At 40.0% G+C, this 21,781-nt stretch overlaps 1 protein-coding gene and 1 long non-coding RNA gene across 7 annotated transcripts in view; one reads left to right on the top strand and one right to left on the bottom strand.

Annotated features, from left to right (window-relative positions):
- Nucleotides 1–21,781, bottom strand: part of tnk2b (tyrosine kinase, non-receptor, 2b) — a 58,245-nt gene extending 36,464 nt beyond the window's left edge. For 2 of the 5 annotated variants that reach the window (XM_007554997.2, XM_007554999.2), the window contains exon 1: nucleotides 1,956–2,713. In XM_007554997.2, coding sequence (XP_007555059.1) covers nucleotides 1,956–2,036 — 81 coding nt within the window. In that variant the 5' untranslated portion in view covers nucleotides 2,037–2,713. Of the gene's footprint in view, nucleotides 1–1,955; nucleotides 2,715–15,177; nucleotides 15,384–21,520 lie in introns of those variants that run through there. The other 3 variants (XM_016672891.1, XM_016672892.1, XM_016672888.1) reach the window with 3 other exon arrangements.
- Nucleotides 2,706–9,890, top strand: LOC107836569 (uncharacterized). 2 transcript variants are annotated; one of them, XR_001662481.1, is made up of 4 exons: nucleotides 2,706–2,776; nucleotides 3,202–6,435; nucleotides 9,150–9,215; nucleotides 9,339–9,890. It is a non-coding gene; the product is annotated as an uncharacterized LOC107836569 (long non-coding RNA). The 2 variants fall into 2 exon arrangements; XR_001662480.1 differs by lacking the exon at nucleotides 2,706–2,776 and adding an exon at nucleotides 2,858–3,027 and having other exon boundaries at nucleotides 3,145–6,435.

Below are 21,781 nucleotides of genomic sequence, written 5' to 3'. Positions count from 1 at the left end.
ACATATCTCAGGACCAGTCAGAATAATTGCTGCCTTCCCGTTTTAAATTAAAGCATTTCCACCATGTTGGGCTTATTAAAACCATTTTTGTATAAATACTGAGACCACATGAAAGTGTTCCTGTCTGATACCGGTGCACGCCTATATGCAAGTCCCTTTTATTCAGCATGTAGCTGCTGCAGCTGCAGAAGGCGATCCGATTGAGCCCGCAGCGACGAGGACAGCTGCAGCGTACAGCGGCTCAACTCCACTGAAGTGGAGTACACACAGGGAACATTCAGCTCATTTACACTCATCCAGAAAACGACATGTTCAGCTCCGTTTCTGTGCTCCTTTGTTCAGAGCGGGGATTGTATTAAAGGCAAAGGAGTGGTCAAAAAGGGGCAGTGTGTGCTTGGAAACAAGTAGAAAACCAATAGGATCAATATCATTATATTCAATAAAAAAAAAACAAACGATGTTGTAGCTCATGTTATAGTAGATGCTGATGCCATTTATTCATCCACACACAAACGTGTCGTTTACCATTTATTGTGATCAATTTCTTATGAGAATTTTGATTCATCGTTGTCATTATAAGTTACAATTAATTTCTTTTAAAAAAAATAAAATAAATCTATTTGTATTGCTGGGATTGTTAGTTTTACCGTTTTCTCCTGTGTTTGTTCAATGAGATCATCAATAAGTTAGTTTTTCAAGAGCAGTATTTGTGTTTGTGAGGCTGTGATTGCTGAGAGTACAGTCACAGCTAGTTACCTAAAAAGTAGTAATACTTCTTATTCCTTTAATTGTCATCATAATAGTATCACAAAAATTTTGATGAAACTTTTAATGTCTGTATTGCCCATCCCTAAATTACACACACTCACAAATTCCTCAGAGTTCTTGGGTCGTTTTGGTCCATTTTATAAATACAACAGCGAGCAATGAATGTATAAAATACATCTATGGTCTATAGTCAGAGTTTAAGAAAGGAAGGAAGGAATGATGGATTTACAGATGAATGAACAAAAACATGGACCTGAAAGAATGAAAAACCGATGTAGTGGATGGGCTGACTGATGGATGGACGACCAAACGGAAGAACAACTATTCTGCCCAGGGTCTCCAACTCCAGTCCTCAAGAGCCAACAGCCTCCAGCTTTTAAAAGATTCAACACACTTGAATGACTTGTTCAAAGGTCTCTGCATGACCGAAGTACTGAGGCCATTTGATCGTTTATTGGTTTCCATTTGCATCTGCAGGACTGGAGTCAGATACTCCTGTACTAAACAATGTGAAAGAAAATACACCTTGACAAAAAAGCTTCACATTCCATGAAGCTCAAGAATCGCACAAACTCCAAAACCAAAGAACAGTCAGCACATTTGGAGAATATGTGGGAAGGTATAAAACGTCACTATTTCGCCTTTTCACCGAGTTCAATCTGCAGAACATCATCAATGAGCTCATGGTCCCACTTTCAACAGCTCAGCGGTCAGCATACACTAGGCCCAGCCCTGGGTGGGGTTGTGGAGTGCACACCAGTGGACTAAAGATGACAATGACAACCAGGGTAATAAAAACATTAACTTGTTACTCATGAATCTACAAGTTGTAATCAATTATTGCAGCGTGAAAAAGATCCAGGAGTTTACACTAACAACAATGGCTGCCCTAGTCAGCTGTGACCAAGGGAGGGGTGATGCTACTGGATTATTTTTAAAAAAACACCTCATTTACAAAAGGAACCAAGTGTAGACGCTAGAATCACATGAAACTCCCTCATCATGAACAAACACCAAAATAGCACAAATGCCTGTTCTCACTGCTGCCGAGGTAGATTTCCAAAAACAACACAAAGTCAAAGTCAACTCTATATAACTTCAGGTCAAATTTCACCAAAAACATGTTTCAAACTTATTGAAATTTGTATTTGTCACCGTCACAGATGAGGCAGACGTGAGAGGTTTACCTCTTCATCATCACTGGGCAAGCTCTGGTAGTCTGACTCTGCCGTCTCCTGCAGCCTCTGGTACTCTGCCGTCTCTCCCATCGCTGGGACCGCGAGTCCTCAAAGACCTCAAATAGCAACCGCTCTAGTCAGCAAGCAACCCACGCACTCGGCCCGGTCAGTCGGCTTGCATCAAGATTCATGCTGTCACTGCTGTCACTGGGAAGGACAAGCACAGCACAGCGTACACAGCATTATTCCAGATCGCTTGGCACAATCACAGTATGACTTCTATCTGAACTACGCTCGCTGCTAAATCCCGGCCGCTTGCGATGCCAACGTGATTCCCTCTGACATTTGGGCTGAGTCAGCGTTTGTCGTGGAAAAGAAAAAAAAATGGGCTGGACAATGAAAACCTCAGTTTCAGACGTTTGCAACAGGGCGTCCTTCGCTGACCAACCCAGCAGAGTGGAGAGTGCAGGTGCAGATTGCTGAAGGAATGTGTTCCTCTGGAAAACGGTGGCAACGTTCCACGTAAGAAGACGACTAAAGTGTCAGTTTTTTGCAGAATTCAAGAAGGCACTCAAGAACGGATCCTTTTTGCATTCTGTAGCTTTTAAGAATTCACAGGAAATTCCTCTTCAAGAATTGAAAAAATCCTTTTTTGTTGCAGCTTTTCCCGATGCAGTCTAGGTGTGGCACAGAGTCCAGCGGATTTCTACTCTCATCCGACCCGTCAGACCTTCAAACCGTCTCCACGGCGCTCAGCTCTTCTGACACCGTCTCTCTCCGTATCTAATGCCTTCTGCCGTCATGCTGACGCATGCTCTTTAGATCCAGCGGTACTCCCACTGTCTCTCTCTCTCCCTCTCTTTCTCTCTACCGCGTTATTATTCCCTGCCACAGGCAATCGCCACGGTCAGCTTCCCGCCTTTTTCTCATTGACGGCACAAATCTCACGCCGACGATGTGGGACCATCTCCCTCCAAAAGCTGCTTTTAGAATCTCACACCTGTATTTTCTTTGTACATCTCTGAGCATGCCAGGATTCTGATCTGGCAGCTGAGCTCTGAAGATGACACCCGGAGGTCTGGTGGGGATTTCTGACACAGCTTTGCCCTAAATGGACCAACTAATTGCACAGTCGACGGCTAATCCCTCGCCATTGTTGTTGTTGTTTTCCCCTCCTCTCCTCTGTTCATTCCCCCAGCCTCTAACCTGCTTTCCACACCCGTCCACTTTTTTTCTTTTTTTTTTTCCATTTCAGCTTTAGCTCAATGATTTGGTGAGTGGCCGCCTCCTCTATTACCGTGGCAACATCAACCAATCCCTGCCACCTCCCTGCTCTGGTGTCCTGCGGTCACAGTGGTCCGGTCGGCGGTGGTCCTCACAGAGGGAGCCAATGAGGGTGAGGCAGGGAAGAAGACAAGAGGGGAGGAGAGAGAGATGCAAGTGTGTGTGTATGTGTGTGGGAAAGGGGGTCCTAATGAGGAGAGTTAATCTTCCCTCAGAGGGAGAAAAACATGGCCATGCGGCTTTGTGTGTGTACTTGTGTGCACACAAGTACACATACAGAGAGGGTATCCAGGCCATCTGGATCCTCACTAAGCGGACATCTGGATGGCGGAGAAAACAGCATGAAAGAACAATGTGCACGTGTAACCCCGCCTGCTGGTCTTCACAGAGATGTGTCATTGAGTTGCACTGCTGCAGTTAGGAAAACCCTGAGCGTATACAGGTAAATTTATTGAAAGAGAAGATCTATAGAGTTGGTGCAAAGGAAATAAGCAAACACTCCTCTGTGTGCTCCAACCTTATGCAATGTTTTAGTGAAATAATAAAAAAAATAGAAGACAATTTCCTTTATTCCTTCATAAATTGACTTAAATTAAAAGGTAAGAATTCTCTTAAAATGTTTATTGGAACCTATTAATGGGATCTACATAAAAGGTCAAAATTTCAAGGCAAGTCCTGGATATTTCCCCTCTCAGTCCAAGTTTTCCTTTATCCGTTCCCAATTCCTGTTCCAAACAATGTTTGTTTGTTTCCCTACTTCCTCAATTCTTCTCCCCTCCAAGACTAAACAATACTCAAGTTTTCCTCTTCTTCCTCATATACTAAGTGTTACGGCCGAATCTGCTCTTCTGAGGCTAGAAGTCACAAAAATACAAATTTACTGTCAGACAAAGATATTCACACCTACACATGGGAAGACAAGCATTCATGTGCAAAACTGAAAGCACAGTCTCAATTGTTGGTTCTTAAGCATATAGATAAGATAAAAATTATCTGAATGATCTTTCTAAGTTCGAGGTTCGAAAATTACATCTCAAATACAAAACTTGAGATGTACCTGATTGAATACACACTCTAAGTGTGTACACACTTTATTAAATAATCATCAGTGTAAATACCTCTATGAAAAGTGGAAGTATTTGTAGTTTGCTGCTCTGGAGAATGCAATGTCAACCATATAAAAGGAATTGCTGCTTGCCATCATTTTCAGAAAGGTTATAAAAATATTTCCAAGTAACTTAAACGTCATCATTCTGCAGTCAAGAAAAAATCTTACCAGGAATAAAGAGTGTAGGAGGAGTGGACTTCTGAGTAAATTTGCCCAATTAAGACAAAGAGACGTTTAGACATTCAAGACCTCAATCACAGACTCGACAACTCTCAGCACGTCAAGTAGAATTTTTTTTCCATTAAAAGCTTTTCTTATGTAAATTTGTCTCCATCAAAAGAATTTAATTTCTAAAACCACGTTTCCCAAATTCTGCTTCAGAAACCTGGAAAACCACTTGGGGGGGGGGGGGGGACACACTAAATCTGGGACCTCCTCTAGCTCTCAACCTTTGACCCTACCAGATCAAACTTTTGCCAGGGGAGGCTGAAAGCAAGCCTGTTAAAACATGTAAACGCCTTCTCTCGCTCCATGATGGAGTGCTGCGAGAAGCCCACCAGACAGGCTGTGGGTGTAATAACACACCGTTACCAGCCCAAATATCACAAGATGTCTAAATCCCCACCGACAAATGGCCGCTCAGAGTCCCAGAAGCCCCGAGTCCTGGGGCTTCCTGTCTCTTTATGGCTGTAAGTGGGTAGACCTCAAGCTTTGGGGGCAGCAGTAAGCTGTTATCCAGAAGCTGGGGGGAGGATGAGGGGTGTCTGCTGATGTGAACTTTGTAAGGTGGAAATTCAATCAGGGTTATAAATTAAGTTGAGTAAGATAACATTTTGTATCAAATAGAAATACACAAAAGACCAACTTTCATGAGAAAATATATTTTCATAATGCCCCTTTAAAAAGGTTTTCAAAATCCCCGTTATGAAGAGACGGACCTTCTGAAATCCTTCAACTATAAAATGTAAATCGGCTTTTGATGAAACTAACAATGACAGGAAAACAGAAATTTAAATCTGTCAAATAATTATTGTTTTGTTGTAAAAAAAAAAAAAAAAAAAAAGTTTGCCACAAACTACAACTCATAGCTACCTTGGCAACTAAGGACCCTTAAAGACTCGTAAAGAAATTGACTGGTGACTAATCATGAATGTACGATCGTTTAAAGAAAAAAACATTTCTTTCTGATCAGTGAATGCCCCAACAACTAAGCTCCAAGAAGTTAATTTGGCAAGACTCAGTGTGGACGCCAACCTGCATCCACTTTAGCTATTTTTAGTATCAATAAGCTGTTAACAAAAAGAAGTTCCAAAAGGTAAAAGAAGATTCTAAAATAAAATAACCCCTTTTACTTCACAGGCATGGCATCGATGGTCCTTTAAGACAGTGTTTCCCAACCCTGGTCCTCAAGGCACACTGCCCTGCATGTTTTAGAAATTTCCCTGCTTTAATGCACCTCATTCAGCTGATTGCAGTTTAGTAAATGCCTCCTAATTGAAATCACCTATGCTGAAGCAAGGAAATACCTAAAACATGCAGGGCAGTGTGCCTTGAAGACCAGGGTTGGGAAACACTGCTTTAAGACCTTTAAGTGGTGAGATTTCAGTGAAAAACAGGAAGTTGAATAAAAATTTCTCAATGGTAGAAGGGTTAATGGCACAATTACCTTACAAAAATAAGATATTGGATTTGAATCCCAGCCTTGGATTTTTCCGTATGAGCCATGTGAGTGTGTTGGGGTTTTAGGGAGGGCTTCTCAGTGGGTAGTACGGGTTCCTTCCTCTGTCTAAAAACAAGAGTTAATGGCTTAATGGGAGTGTGTGTACATTGTTGTTTCTCTGTGTTTCCCCGAGATGAATCGGCAACCTGTACAGGGTGTACTCCGCCTCTAGGCTAACGACCGCTGCAGATGGGCACCAATTTTTCACCAGGATCTTGTCCTGATGATGGGAGAATCCAACCACTGTGCAAAGTCTCGACTTGAGACGACCCTCAGATCATAGGACTGCCCTCCATGGCTTGTACAGCAGACACTAGGCATAATGGGTTCATCACTTCATCTGCAACACTTTTTACCCCGATGTGCTCTTCAAGAAGGTAAATCTGGATTCAGACCACTTATTTCTTTAATTGCTCCAGCGTCAAATCTTTATGCTGCCTTGCAATTTCTAGCCTTTTTCTCCGGTTAGCCTCATTGATTAGGGGTTTTCTTGTGTCTAAACAGCTGTTCAGTCCCAAGCCCTCCAGTTTCCTCTGCATTGTGTGTGGAAATGCTCTTATTTTTACTATTGAACACAGCCAGGAGTTCAATTGTTGTTTTTCTTCAACTTGATGTTAAACTTTTAAGTGTTTGCAGATTGTTACAGACTTTCCTTCCGGTTTTCAATAATCAGTTGGACAATCAAATGTTTTCTCCGTCTGAGGTTTAAGAAGCGTCAAATTACTGACATCTCTAACATCTTTCCGCAAACGTGGGACTTTGTCGTTTAAAAAATAAGACGCTAATCGGTGCACTCGTTAGGGTTAAACAACTTGTTGCCCGCTGAACGGTGATCAATCGCCCAACAGTAATTATCCAATAGGATGCTTGCAGATATCCGTTTAATAAATGTAGTACTATGCCAAAATAAGTTGCCATACAGATTTAGCTAAATAACACTTAAGGTGGAACTGCTTACATACCTGTTTCTGCACAGAGACCAGACGAAGATTCGGTATGATATGCTCTGGCTCCAGGATCTAAAGCATTGCACTGACACAGAGGCAAGGATTCTTATAGACATGGTAGTAACACCCTCCCACGGCTCCACAACTGTTACCCGATTGTTACATGGCAACATGTTCCTATGAAGCAGTCAATGTGAACCATAGGCGCGCTACAGTTGTACTGACGTCAGTGTTTCTGGGAAACTACTGACGTAGCAGTGACGTCATATCCCACTAAGGAAGCTGCGTGAGGCAAGAGTTGGGTCAGTGTGGATTGCCAAGCAGTAGCGCTTCATCTTCCTTGGAATCTCTGGATTTCATTCTCAGCTGTACTGGATCGGTCCATATGGATCAATTAAATCCATATTTTCTAAATCCTCTGTATTAAGGCAATCACTAAAGAGTTTCCATATGAAGTTGCTGCCACATCCGCAAAAGTTATGCATAGATATTTCTTGAGTATTTGGGAATTATTACAGGAAGATTCTGTTAAGCTGTGAGGACAGATGAGAACAGGTGTTCACATCTGGTTGAGACTCAGAACCAGAACTGTGTGATTAACATACCAGTTATGGGAGTAATGCAAAGCAGACTGTCACAATGAAGTGTATACCAACTCCAACAAACTAACCGTTACACATTTGAAACAAGGATAAATATGATGGTAAATAACAGAGACCTGCCTAAGTCAAGGCCTCCTCTTGGCTATGGGGTGCAATAAACATCTGCTCAGACCGCACCACATTAAATTGTTATCCTCATTAAAGCTGAGGTCACCAGACAGACAAACAAAAAAGGATCTATTCTAATCCTGAATTAAGCCCTGGAAAAAAAATGTGAACCTGAGGTGTTCACTACAAAGGTACTGCAATTTCTGTGTAGACATAGTATGACTGTCACGGCAACAGTTCCACTTTCAACATTTTCACAGCCTCTTATGATTAATGTTAACCGTCTTCGTGTTTCTGCTATTTATAGGGTACCACAAGTCTAACATAATGATATTGACTTTATTTTTTTCGGGCCATCTGCTGTGGTAGCCAGCCAGTTGGTTTCCACGCCAGGACTGGTCATGTTTTTCCTGACCAGAAATATTTCTCTTTTTTTATTTTATTTTTTTTGCAAGAGAGGGAAAAGAGTAATCATTTGATAATGCCAAGTATGCTAACCGTGCTACTCGGTAACATGTGGTGCTTCAGGCTGTTTACAATGTCTGATCATTGTATTTTTTTTAAATAGTGGTAAAACTTAACTTTTAATTAAAAATATATAGATGTATTGAATCACTGGCCACATGAATTGTTAAACATAGTATGCAGACTCAAAAAGGAGTAAATTGCTGAAAGAACATACCTATAATTAATTAAGCTAAAGTTGTGCAAAACTATATTTGCATTCAAGTAAAAAAAAAATTCTAACAGTTTTGTCCATTATTAATCAGTTAATTCAAAAACATAAACAGGTTAGCACTACAGCGTTTTGATGTTAAGTTAAGCAGAATAGAAGAATAGTTTGATGAGTGCTTTGCTACAAATGACAAAATTTGCAAAGCAATGTCATGTTATTGCGATTTAGGCTATGTTTATATCATTTTTTTTCCAAAGTAATGGAATTATTTATTTGTCATATTTAATTGTATTTCTAATATTGTATAAAACAGGCTTGAATGAAATTTCTGCAGAATGTGCCAGTTTTGTTTTTTTTTTTAGATCAGATTCATTGATTGTCAGAAATAATCACCTAAAAACCTCTGATCGGTGCATCTCTATTCATATCTCTCATACAGAGCAGCATTCTGTGTCTTTAATAAAGCCTGAATTGAGCTGAATCCAACATTAAGGGGGGTTAAGGTTTAGGGAAAAGTTTGAAATGATAAAAAAAAAAAAAGAAATATGGCATCAGCAAGCTCTAAAAAATAATTCCATCATAACCACTAGGCTGACCTTCAGAGATGGTTTAAACTTAATGCCAGCCAGGGTCAGGGTTGGGGTCAGACAGAGGTAGGCACAGAGTCAGACCTGCTAATAACTCCCCATCTACTCTGTGTCTCAAACCAACTTAGAAACTATTATCCACCACAAATCCTCTCTCATTTCCTTTCACAGAAAGATTGCCACATAAGCCAAATGAGGGCGGTGCAGGCACGCTTTGCAAATCCTCTGTGGACAGAGGTGAGGGTCAGAAACTAAGGGACAACACATCAGAGAGCGTGTGTGTTTGTGTGTATGTAAAAGGGCGTAGGAGACGAGTACACATTCACACCATCTAATCCTAGTCTCATGTTGACTTTCTAGGAAACATGGAAGGGGCACGTGATCGCACATGGCGCTGGCACACTCCGAACCACGCAGGCTAAACAGGTGGGGTTTAAGAAAAAGCCATACAGGGTGTAGGAACATTCACAGGATTAAAGTGGAAATTAAACTGGACAGACCCCTCTCTGCCCCCCTGTCACACTCCCCGTTTCTTAATCTGTGTTTTTGTGACCTGCACACACAAAGACTGAGTATGTATGCAAGTGATCCAAAGTTAAAGTCGGGGGTTTTGAATGAGTGCATGCAGTGGCATTGGAGGGACGACAACCATAAACTACTCCACATTTTACACCTTCAGCGCACACCAGACACCCGACCCTGCTGTCTGGAAACCAGGTCATGCCACAAGTCCGGCCTTCAGTTTGTGCACCATGTAATGTAATAAATGTGTTATATGAAAAGAAAAAAAATATGCTTTGATATTAATACAGTAATACTTGTTTTAAAAATGAGATAAGGCAAATGCAGTCAAAAAATTGGTCCAGAACATTTTGTTTAAGAAATACAAAGTCAGAGTCTGACCATAGTGGGGAAGATGATCGAAAAACTCTTCCTGGGAAGTAGCTGTGCTTACATTACAAATGTGCGCAAAACTCTGTCGATATTCCGTCAATGTTGGAAAAAAAATATATATATATTTCACAATTGCTGTGTTTCCATTAAATAAGAAACGCAATAAAAATCACATGTGAATAAGTTGTTAAAAAAAATATGAGGAGCCATGATCCTCCTACCAATTTCTGTCGTCGTCTTTGACGTTTCCACCAGTAGTAACATGCAGTTGTCGAACAAGTGACTTATGATTCGAAAAAAAAAGCACTTCCATTGCAGTTTTGCGAAATAATTTTGATAAAACCTAAAAACTTCCTCATCATAAGGCAAAAACCTTTTATCAAAAAACATCCCTTATTATATATATATTTTTTTTTATTAATGCATTCCCATTAGGAGAATGAAAACGGCATTCTCTTCAATTCAAATTTGTGCAATTTTATGGTGAATGGAAGCACAGCTATTGACCCAATATGAAAGTTTTAGCCTCTATAAAAATGCTTTGTGGAGTAGCAACATGTGAGTTGGCCAGAGCGCGTGCAAAAATGAATGGAAATAAATACACCCAACACAGGAAGATCACCTGGTGAAAGGTAGATGACCAAAAACATACAGCTGGAGCTTCAATGGATTAGTTTGGTTTAACTATTTTTCAAAGAAAAAAAAAAACATAATTTTCTATTGTATATGTGCAAAAATTGTGAAGACATTCTTTAAAAAAAAAAAAAAAGATAGAAACAACTTTTTGGGGGTCTTTTTTTGGGCAGCACCACCAAGGGGAGGCGCTGCCCACACTCTGAAAAGCCCTTGTTTGAGGAGTATGATGAATAGCGCTGCAGCTTAGGCCAAAGCAGTCCATCTGGCAGGTGGGTCAGAAAGCGAGAGCTTGTAGGAAGGTAAAATAAGCTCATGAGATAAAGTAGCACCATCTCGATGAACATGCAAACTTCATACAAATGAATTTAACTGAAATTGTGCTTCCTTTCCTGGTTTAATTACTTTTTCCAGCCACATGGGGGCAGTCTAAGAGCACGAAGGAGAAGAAAAATGTGAAGCCTTCAAAAGCAGCTGTAAATAAAATCATTTACATTTGCATCTGAAATGCATGATTGCATTCCAGACGCAATCATGCATCTGAAATGTGTTATTTATGAAACAAACTGAAAAAACTACAAGAAAAACAGGAAGAAGAGAATAAAAATAGCTCATTCCAAAGAAGACAAATTAGAAACTCATAAAATTATTTTTTGCAGAGCTGAAGAAATTTAGCTGAGAGGAAAAGAACTGCAGAGAATTTCCCAAAAATAAACCAAGTTAGGTGTTAATGATCTTATCTTGCACTGATATCAAGTCTATTTTCAGAAAAGGCTCCCTGAGGACCAATGGCAATGTGCCATTTCAAACAATTTTCCAATGAAAATTTTTTTCTTTTTTTTAAATCCAGTATCTAGAATCTCTAAGCATGTGTGCAATTTTAACCTCTTAACACTTTCTTATCCCAAACATTATTAGAGTTTCTGTTTTACTGGAGCTGCATGAAGTGAACACAGGAGACAGTCAGCGTGCTGTCAGTGTGAGCAGACCCGCCAAAATAATGGCGTCATCACCCTCTGTGTGTGTGTGTGTGTGTGTGTGTGTGTGTGTGTGTGTGTGTGGGGGTGTGTGTGTGTGTGTGTGTGTAGTCAATGTGTAAACTGCTCTTCCGGTCCAAGAGAGTGCAGATGAGATAAAAGCAATAATACAGGTTATGTCCTGAGGCGCTGACTGCATGCAGTAGAGCTGCTGAACACATTGTGTTGGAAACAAAATGGCGGTATTAAATTGTGCAATACTGCAAACGCAAAGGGCTGCATTTGGAAATGTTGCATTATAATCTTACAGTATATTATTATTATTACTACTGTTGGTTTTGTTAATCTTATTTTTCATACATTTTTGGAACTTTTTTTTTGTATAAACCTACATATCAGGAAAATAAAGGTTATTTCTGTTCTATTTCTATTCAGTCATTTTTGTCTTTACGGGAGTAAAATTCTGTTCCTTCTGCCTTTATTCTGAAGGGCTGTGGTACATCCTGGAATATCCTTTTAAAGGAAAACTAAAATAACAAAATGTTTCTTTACAGAATGTTTTCTCTTAAAGCTGTAGCATGTAACTTTTATTAAAAAAAATTATTTTTGCTGTTGCTGTCTGAAGAAATGGACCGCTCGTGGTCAAAAACAGCCTATCAGAGCCAGGGGGAGGGTCTTACTGCTGCCAATCAACCTCGTGAAAGCGCCATGCCATCATGATATGGTGACAGTTTCAATAAGTATGTAAAAAAAATAAAATATATATTTTTATAAAAGTTACACATTGCAGCTTTAAAGCACACACACTCCCCCAAACACTCTGCTTCCAACAGTCAGGAAACGGCAACTTTCTCAATACCCGGTTGCTATGGAGACTCACCGGAAGTTCCCCTTTTTTGCGGTTTTACAATCTCCTGTTCATTTTTACTCAGGATTTGCATACATAACATATGAATATCTACTCATTAACAGCATTGAAATATAATCTTACACTTAGTTCTTTCAATTACGGGGGAGATTTATCGAATCTCTGTTATTTCGACAACATATACTCAGTGTGCATCCCAGACATTACCTTATTTTGTGGCTTATTTTTACACAGAGACACAGTGTTGAAACGAAATCCATGGAATCGTTCCCTCCTTCAGCCAGGGGGCTCTAGAATGCCGATGTCACAAGGTGATCTATTACAGGGAGACTCAATGAGGAAACTCGATGCATTTAACGGCGCAGCTAACACACAATGCACCGGAAGGCAACGCACAGCTCACTGCACCGCAGGGGGCGACTCAAACACAATGCCTGTCTATGTGCTGGGAGAACCAGAAAAACGACGGGATAACGACAAAAACAAAAAGGAAAAGATGAGAAAATCCATCAGCGAAAATGAAAGGAGAAGGACAGACGGCAGGTTGACTGGAAACCCTGGCGGTGGGTTGGAAGAGGGAGGAAAGCGGGGTTATGGTGTGAAGCTCATGGTTAAAATAACACTATGTTCTCTCTCTCTCGCCCGCCCGCCGAGAGGCCGGCTCTCCCCGGCGTTCTCCTCTGTCTGGGCGTCTGAGGCCACAAAAAGCACGCTCACTGATCACCGCTGCTATTCTGGGAGATCCGCCTGAGCTCCGGCTTCCGTTCACTCAACAATCCTGCAACTTTCAATCTGCTGTCCGAATCATTTCACTTCACCAGGGCTGCAACTAGCAGTTGTTCTAGTCATCGATTGTTTGACAATTTATCAATTAATTGGATAAGTGTCCTGCAGATTTTTCATTTGAGCCTGTTTTATACAACATTAGAAATGGGTTAAAAGATGCAACTAAACAATTCCATTTATTTTTAAATAAGAAAATAAATATCTTGTTGCCTAAAATGAAATAACACGTGTTTGCTTTAGTGTACGCTTGATCATTTGTTGCAAAGGATGAATCTGCAGCCGAAAAACAAACTTCTACCAACACGTGGAAAGTTTTTCTGCTTGACTTATCAACAGGTGTTTAATGTGAGATTTTTTTTCCTTCTTTTTACAGAGTTTGAACCGGATGAAGCTAAACCTCAAGTTCTGAGTAAAACATTTACAAAGAATGTTTTGTTTGTTTTGTTTTTTTTATCTAAAATGTATATACTTTTTGTACAGGTTTGGCTTAACTCTTCTGGGTGTGTGTTTTTTTCCTTTCAGAAAATTGCTATTTTTTGAGTCTATATCCATTTAAGTAAATTAATTGACTTTTACTACAATAATTGATTCATTACGATGAATTAACCTGTTTTTTAATGATTAATCTTTTCAGCCGTATTTACAACCATGTGCTACTTTGTGCTGGTCTGTCTGTGAACACCTTTACAAGCCACTGCACACATAACCGAGGGAGATTTATAGCCGCCAATTAACCCTGTTTGGACTGTGGGTGTCAGCAGTGCTAACTGCTAGCAACATGCAGTCCTGTTTAGAGCCCAGCAGTAATAATGAGGTCAGTCATGCTCTCATACAGCAGTGTCATACTTCAGTAGAAGTTAAACAGCTTCCCCGGTGTGTTACAGCTGGGATTAACCATCATCTTGAATTTTTTTTGTAGCGCTGCATACAGAATAAATGTCACTTTGGAACAATACTTAGAAGGCTAATAAAATTCAAGCACCATGGATTAATGCTGTCCATCCCAGTAATACATTGTTCTGTTGGATGGACTCCAATTGCCTTAAACTCCAACATAAAATGGATTAAATTAATAGTAATAAACATCAATTATTTTTAAGGCTGAAACAATTAATCAGATTAATCATCATTAATTGATTATTGGTCTGATGTCTATGCTTTTCTTTGTATGCCCTAAAAAAATATCTTGGGAAAACAAAAAGGGATTCCTAGATTTTTGAAATAATTGCCAACTAATTGATTAATCAATTAATCGTTAACTGGAGTGTTCATTCAAAATGGGTCATTTTGCTGAGAAAATAAAAATCCCTCAGAGCAGCAATTAAGCCAAAACCGCACAAAAATACACATACATTTTGCATTCAAGATTAAAAACACCTTTGTCTGCAAATATGTTTTAACCCAAACTCTCCAGTTGGCACAGTTTTAACTTCACCCACTTCACATTTACTAAAGAAATGCAGTTATTGCATTTTAGGCAAAACATTTCAATTTTCTTATATAAAAAAAAAAAACAAAGAAAAAAGAAAACCGAATTGAATAACATGGGTTGGAGGGGTAGGGGGGCTGCAAACAAGGCTAAAGTGGTGAAATGAAAAATCTGTGGAATGCATTTTTTAAATTTGCTTGTCAAAAAGTCGATAGATTAATTAGTTACTAAAACAATCGTAAGATTCAGCCCCAATTATTTTCCACTGATTCCAAGATAAAACATCCCAACAGTAAGATTCATGCAGTTCTCAATTCATATTGAGTGTTTCGGTCACTATAGTTTCTACAGTCACATTATGCCCTTCTCACCTTCCCCGATTATATATTAGCTTTTTCTGTTCACACACACACACACACTGGACAGCACACAGAAGGCAAGACATCACGTTTCACAAACACAAAGACAAGAGCCTGTCTCCGTACCGTGTGACGTAAACGCAGCATGTAGTCACACCTGACTCCACTGAACAATCACAGCTGCCGATAGCTGTCTGGTTGGTTGAATACATGATCATATTTTAATGTGTACACATGCACTTGAGCTTCATACCTGGAATATTTGAGCCTCAGAAATCTTGTTTTCTTTCAGCATCTGCTCCGACTGGCAGCAGGTCGGCCGTATTGAGACGAAGCTCCCAGTCCGCCGAGGCGACCTGAACTGATGTTCATGGTGCCTGAAGGTCGGAGCGCAGCCGCGTCGTTTCTTCTGAATCTATTGATGAACAGAAATCCAGGAGTTTTTATTGTTGGAATTGCTTTGGGAAAAAAGAAAAAAATAAAAAATAAAAAAATAAAAGCACAGAAAATGAATTTCTCCTGCTGGTTTCTGACTCGGCATGGAGCTAAAGGGTCACTTCACTATTATTTTGGGGCATTTGGACAAACATTACACCATTTTAGAATCAGCTTGTGTGTTTTTGTTGTTCGGAAAAATGTCCATTCAAATTTTATTATTTAGATAATGTAATACTAAAACATAAACAACATCCCTTCTCTTTCTCTCTTTATGTTTAATGACTGTTCACAATTGCCTAAAGTTTTGTAGCTGATTGTTCTCAAATATCTCATCAATGACTCAGTTATTCATTGGTCACCATTTTTTAAATCCTAAAATGTGATCTATTTTTCAATCATTATTCTAAACTATATTAAAAATTATTTATTGAAATGTTATTTGACATGTTCATCTTTCTGGCTGGATGACAGTCAAATTTATGTCAAGCTAGCGTAGCAGGGCTAACTAAAGTCAGACTTGAGGAAGCACTTATGCTAAACAAATGTAATAATTATTGAGAAAAGAGAATAAAAGCAAGAAAAATCATTCTAACAGTTGATGTCTCTTTACATATGTTTGTAGCGTTGTCTGTTGGTTTGCAAAGTGAATAACCGACCAGAAGCTATCATGGCATGGAAAAGTTTTGGAAGCCCTGATTTAATCCCAAAACTACTACAACTATATTTATTATGAAAATGAAACAAAGTAATAGTAAACTGTATATTCTGTGTGGAAAAATACAACCGTAAGATTGAGACCAATACACCACCCTGAATAACCTCACATCTTGAGAGTGTCTTTACAGACACCAAATCCTGAAAACACAACTGAGAACATCAAGTTCCGCCCGACTGAATGACAGGCTGCGGCAGCGTCGGGACCGGAAGCAACTCCCAGCCCTGTGAAGTGACTTTGACATTATTCTGACTTAGGTCTGGGGGCTGGGGCCGGAATGCCTGAGGGGCCCTGTGCAGGAAAGCACAGAGTGAATGAAACAAATCGGTCTCGCTCAGACACACGAGGACGCGGCCCACCCACCAGCACCGAGCAATGTAGCTGACTGGAACCCTCAGTTTCAGAGGAGAAGCCCACAACAAGGAGAAACACCAGGCTATTCTTCCCCTCTACCCCCCACAGGCTTGACAATTGAACCCTTTGTCTCCTTTGTTTGGGACAAAATGGACCAGCGAGGACCGCAAGAGGACAGAGGGACGCACCAATCACACAAATACGAAACTTTAGAGCAGGGGAACTTTTAAGTGATGACCAGCCGCTTTGCTGTCAATTACTTATCGACAAACCCATAAAACGTATTGTTCTACCGAAAACGATCGATGCCAGCGGGTCTCGGATTTTAGTTACGCAACTGTCAGAGGGAGATTGACGCTTCATCCCTTCCCTGGCACAGGAAACCCTGTCCACTTAGGGAGCGAGACAGGCTAAAAATAACACGTACACACGCACACAATGGGCCTCTTTAAAAGACTCCATATGTATCAACAGAAATAGCATTATCCATAGTGAGTAAATATGTGCTGCTTTTTTAGGTTTAATTGACAACAGTTATTCATAGCCGAGCGATATGGACTTACAATTTCATCACGATATTTTGTGGCATTATTTTGCGTTTTCTTTTTAACATGATGTGGAATTTATTGGAACAACAATAAATCAAAATTCTTATAAGAAACTGATAGCAATAAATGATAAACAATAAAACAAACAGTGGGAAAAAGTCTAAAATGAACAATTCCAACAATATGGACAATGGGATTTTTTTCAGCATTACTTACTTGGAATTAACTGTGACAACAATAAATCAAAAATTTTTTTAAGAAATGTATCATGATAAATGTTTTACCCGGCTGTATATTAAAGTTTGTGACTTAAGAAAGGAATGCCACTCAAGTTTGACTAAGATGTGTTGTGCTGTTTTGCAGCTTTGCTTTTGTTACATAATCAAATTTGCCTTTAGTTTATTGATGCTCACAGCCATCACTATACAATAACTCTTTTGAATTAATGAGTTACAACAACATTAAATTTCTCTTTGGGATTTTTAATTTGAATTAAAGCCCTCTAGTTCTGCTGAATAATCAAACTGTCCTGTTCTCTTTCACCGCCTTCTGGAAAAACTTCCGGCTCCAGTATCAGACTGGAGTTGCCTCATAGACCGTTTGCGTTGCTCCGAGTCATCAAGTGTTTGTGCAGGAAGGTGGCCCAACACCCCTCCAGATTGACTTCCTGTTGGGAAATTGCCCACTGAACGAATCTGGCACGGCTCCAGCTCCTCTAACCGCATGTCGGGCGCTGAGCCACTACCGGCAGAGCATTTCCTCTCAAACGCATCCGACGTCTTCCAAATCAGCCGTAATCACGGCGTGTGTTGGAACATGTTGAGGAGACGTTGCCGGCTCTTTCACTTCCCCCGTGGGGGGGGGAGTCATCATAATAATTACACCTCTGGGGTCATTAGTGCTCTGTTTACAGCTTACCAAGTGATAGTAATATGAAGTAATCAGTGATAATTCTTGTTCTCCCCAACTTCCTGGGGAGAAAGTTGCTCGAACCGCAAATCAAACCTCAACAATCAGTGAGCCTCAGGGTGCGCAAGCAGAATTGCAGCTTGACGAAATGCAACCCTGAATATTTGCCAACATCTTATCAGTCTTTGTGTGAAAAAAGCGAGCAGTATTTGCCCTCTAAAAGTCTCAACACTCGCCTTAAGGATATTTTATTATAGCCATAAAAATGATCCACTGCCCGTCTGCCCTGAGGGGGAGCAGCATGACTGACTTTTTGTCTCCAAATGTGCTCTATTGCATTTACGTCTCATGACTGTCAGCCTCGTTCCACAAGTTCGGTAATTAAAGAAACATCCCGCGCATAATGAAATTAGAGTCATCTTCTGACTTCAGACGCCGAGTCGACTCGGATTCTGCCCGGCTCGGCTGCGGTCCAGCACTGCGAATGTATTTTATATTGAAAGAATTTTTCCACCCACCTCTTTTTGACCTAGACGTGCGAGCTGTAATACCTGAATGGTATGACTCACCTCTACCTCCACGCAGCCCAATTATCTTAGGCTTTCCTTGAGATAAAGTAAAATAGCTGTGACCCCCACCTCCAGGCTAGCTGGTTGGGATGAATCATTGGCTCCACGGTAGGAGCAAAAAAAATAAAAATAAAAATTTTTATATTCCTACAATATGTGTAATGATTGACGGCAGAGCAATGAGGTGCTAAAGACTTAATCCAGTGTCGGCAACACTTAACTTTCCATCCAGTCTGACATCGAGTTGAGTTACTTTTAAAGATAAAGTGGCAAAAAAAATTAAAATTAAAATAATAATGTTTAGATGTATAAAGCTAGTAGAGGCCTCAAAACCCTGAAAATTTCAGTAAAGGATGATTTTGCAAAAAAACGTCTTTCACAGAAACCAGGGTTTCTGCAGGTTTCACCAACTCAAATTTAAGACCTTTCAACTTAAAACCTGGCTACTTAGCTTGCAAGGGTATATTAGCCGCTAGTTAGCAGTACCCTCAACCGCCTCGAGTCACAGAACGCCATGAAGATGCACTGCAAGACTTTTGCACAACGGAGAAGTCCAGCGAGAAAAATCCCCAACATATAATAAATTAGATTAAGTAGTTCTGCAATGACAAAATTTGAGATTTGTAATTAATATATTTAGAGCCAACTTACATTTTTCTATAAATTTAAGACATTTTTAAGGCCTTCATTTTAGATACATGAATTTATAACATTTTAAGGATGCACGCTTTGAAAACATTTCTGCAGAATTAAGGCACCTTTTAGCTGCCTCCATGTATTTTGTGGATCAGGTTTGCATCAGCTGACTTGTTTAGGTCTAAGCTAGCTTTGCCGGGTCAAGACAGTGATGACGTATGGTTTGTGCGAGAACCCCCATTTAAAAGCAAGCAGAACAGAACGGGATGTTATGTAACTAAACTTCACAAGATGAGATAAAAATATTGAGTTCATGAGAACAAGATCTTAGCATTACGTTCAAGAAAACCTTAAATCTATGCTGGAAAAAGTTATTTCTTCTGGATTTTGCCACAAATTCAGCAAACAAATTCAATGTTCATCTCGTCAGGCCTTAAGGCAGTGCTTCAATGATCCATGGTCCGCAGTACAGCATTTCTCATTTGCTACTGATATGGTGCGCTGGGATTGTGGTGTGGCTCAATGTACCCCTAGACATCCAGCCATCAGTTGTTATGGCAATAGTTTCTATTTCTTTAAGTGTCTGAACAACTAGCACTACCTACATATTGTTCATATTTTGTTTTTCACTCTCTTGTCATTTATTGTACTGGGAACCCAACATGTTGCCAAAAAGACGGTTTAAGAGTAGCTGGTTCAGCTTCTGTAACAACTTCATCACATGAAGTCTGGCAAGGCAGTATTCACTTCAATGAGAAGTATCGTGACGTTTCAATGTCACCAAAGTTGAAATACTTTTGCAAAGTACTGTATGTTGGCTGTCTTTCCATTGACTTAAACTGTTTTCACACCATTTACTCCAGTTTTACTTCCGACTACATCCCAAAGGCGAACCACTGCAGCAGGTCAGACGGTAGAAGCAGCACTGCCTCTTTAGCCACATCACAGAGTCACTATGTGAGATAAACACAGCCCAACTTCAGCCATCATCACGCGACACAACTTTGAACCAACAAGAAGAAAACAAGTTCTTTTTTCAACATTAATGACAACATTAACGTCACGAAGAAAACAAATCCCAAAGGGACTTCATTAACCACCTGGAGCAGAGAGACCTGGCCTGAAAGATGGTGGGTCAGCTTGGTCTCGTTTAAAAATAAACTACACCAATAAAAAGATTGTTATGCTCAAATGGCTTTCATAGCACTGAAAATAAAGCTATAAAAGATTGCTGACAGATCTGGAGATAAGGGGAGAGGTGAAGTGGACATGTATTTGTGGTAAGAGCAGAGAGCCGTGGATAAGGAGCAACATGTCTGGCAGGCATGTTAGAAGAAATTGAATTTGCTGAATTAAAACCCTAAGAGTCTGCTTAACTGTGGTGACGATCTTTCTAGACTCGTCTTGGATTATATCTGTGACATACGCATGCCGAAGTGGCAGGACTTAGTGACCCAACCTTGAAGAAGAAGAAGAAGAAGAAGAAGAAGAAGAAGAAGAAGAGTGGCCATTTTCAAAACCTTATTGAAAAAAAACAAAACAAAACAAAAAAATCACATAGCAAAATCTTTTCTATTAGTTACAGTGGCCAAAGATCCCCTACCTTAGCATCTCTCTGCCCAGCTTGTATTTAATGAGCCAGATGGGTTTAAAGAGAAGCAGCAAAACACAAATTAGGTGGATTTATTTATGTTTTTTGTAAAGAATCTGTTTATTTCATTCATTTACAGTTTAAAATGAACATTTCACATGTTTACAAAAACAAAAGTTCTGAATGAAAATGTGTTTTTTCTTTTGATAAAAGCATTAATGAAAAAGCAATGTCACTTTTACAATGTAACTGCAACTAAATAAAAAATTTAAAGCCTTTAATAAAAATGTATGCCTCTAATCATTTTAGGTTAAATGATGCGTTTAAGTTAAAATGCATCTAATAAAACTGCACAATAATCCACAACTTTGTCACTCTATACTGCTGTATAAGAGACATACAGCTTTTATCCATCCATCTATCTATCTTTTTTTGTTTAAATCAAGTATCCTCAGTTAAACTCCCTTCAGCCTGAGGGCTATTTTTGATTACGTTTTATAGCTAAGAATTGCTTGATTTCACCTTTAGGCGCCTCAGTTTGCGGGTCAACTCGTGTTATGGATACTCGAGCACCTGTGCACCTTTACAGTTGGGTGAAACCATAATAAGTTCATTAGGTTAAAGTTGGCTTTAGTTGTGTAACAAAGCACAGGGGGGGTTCACCTGACCCACAGGTGACAGCAGCTTTCGCCTGCTGCCTCCAACAGTCGCTATCATGTTATCAAAACTCGCACTTGTCATTTTTCCGTGTTAGTTTCAACAGAAAAGCATAGTTTCATATGTTAAAAAAGAAGAGGGCGTTCTGAGTTTTAAACTCGCTCTTGAATGACTCCTACCTGTCAATTTCGGCTGCAGACGCTTGCTGTCACTTTCCGGTTCTCCACTCTGCTTTACCACTCCAAACAAACCACTCACTGCGGACTGACAAGTCCTGACATCCCGCTAAAAGCTTTAGGTTCCCGGTCAGAGGCCCTAATGAAGCTCGGTAAAGGTTTGTGCTGCGTTTAATGCTGCCCTCGCTCACCAGCGCGAGTTTGAATACTCTGCCTGCTGGCGTCGCTTCTATTCAGGCTTTGTACGGCACAGAGATCGTCTAT

The sequence above is a fragment of the Poecilia formosa genome, unplaced genomic scaffold (assembly GCF_000485575.1).
Source record: "Poecilia formosa unplaced genomic scaffold, Poecilia_formosa-5.1.2 Scaffold67, whole genome shotgun sequence".
In the NCBI taxonomy this organism is placed as follows: Eukaryota; Metazoa; Chordata; class Actinopteri; order Cyprinodontiformes; family Poeciliidae; genus Poecilia; species Poecilia formosa.
The sequence above is the reverse complement of the archived record's forward strand: the minus strand, read 5'-3'. Positions and strand labels throughout refer to the sequence as shown.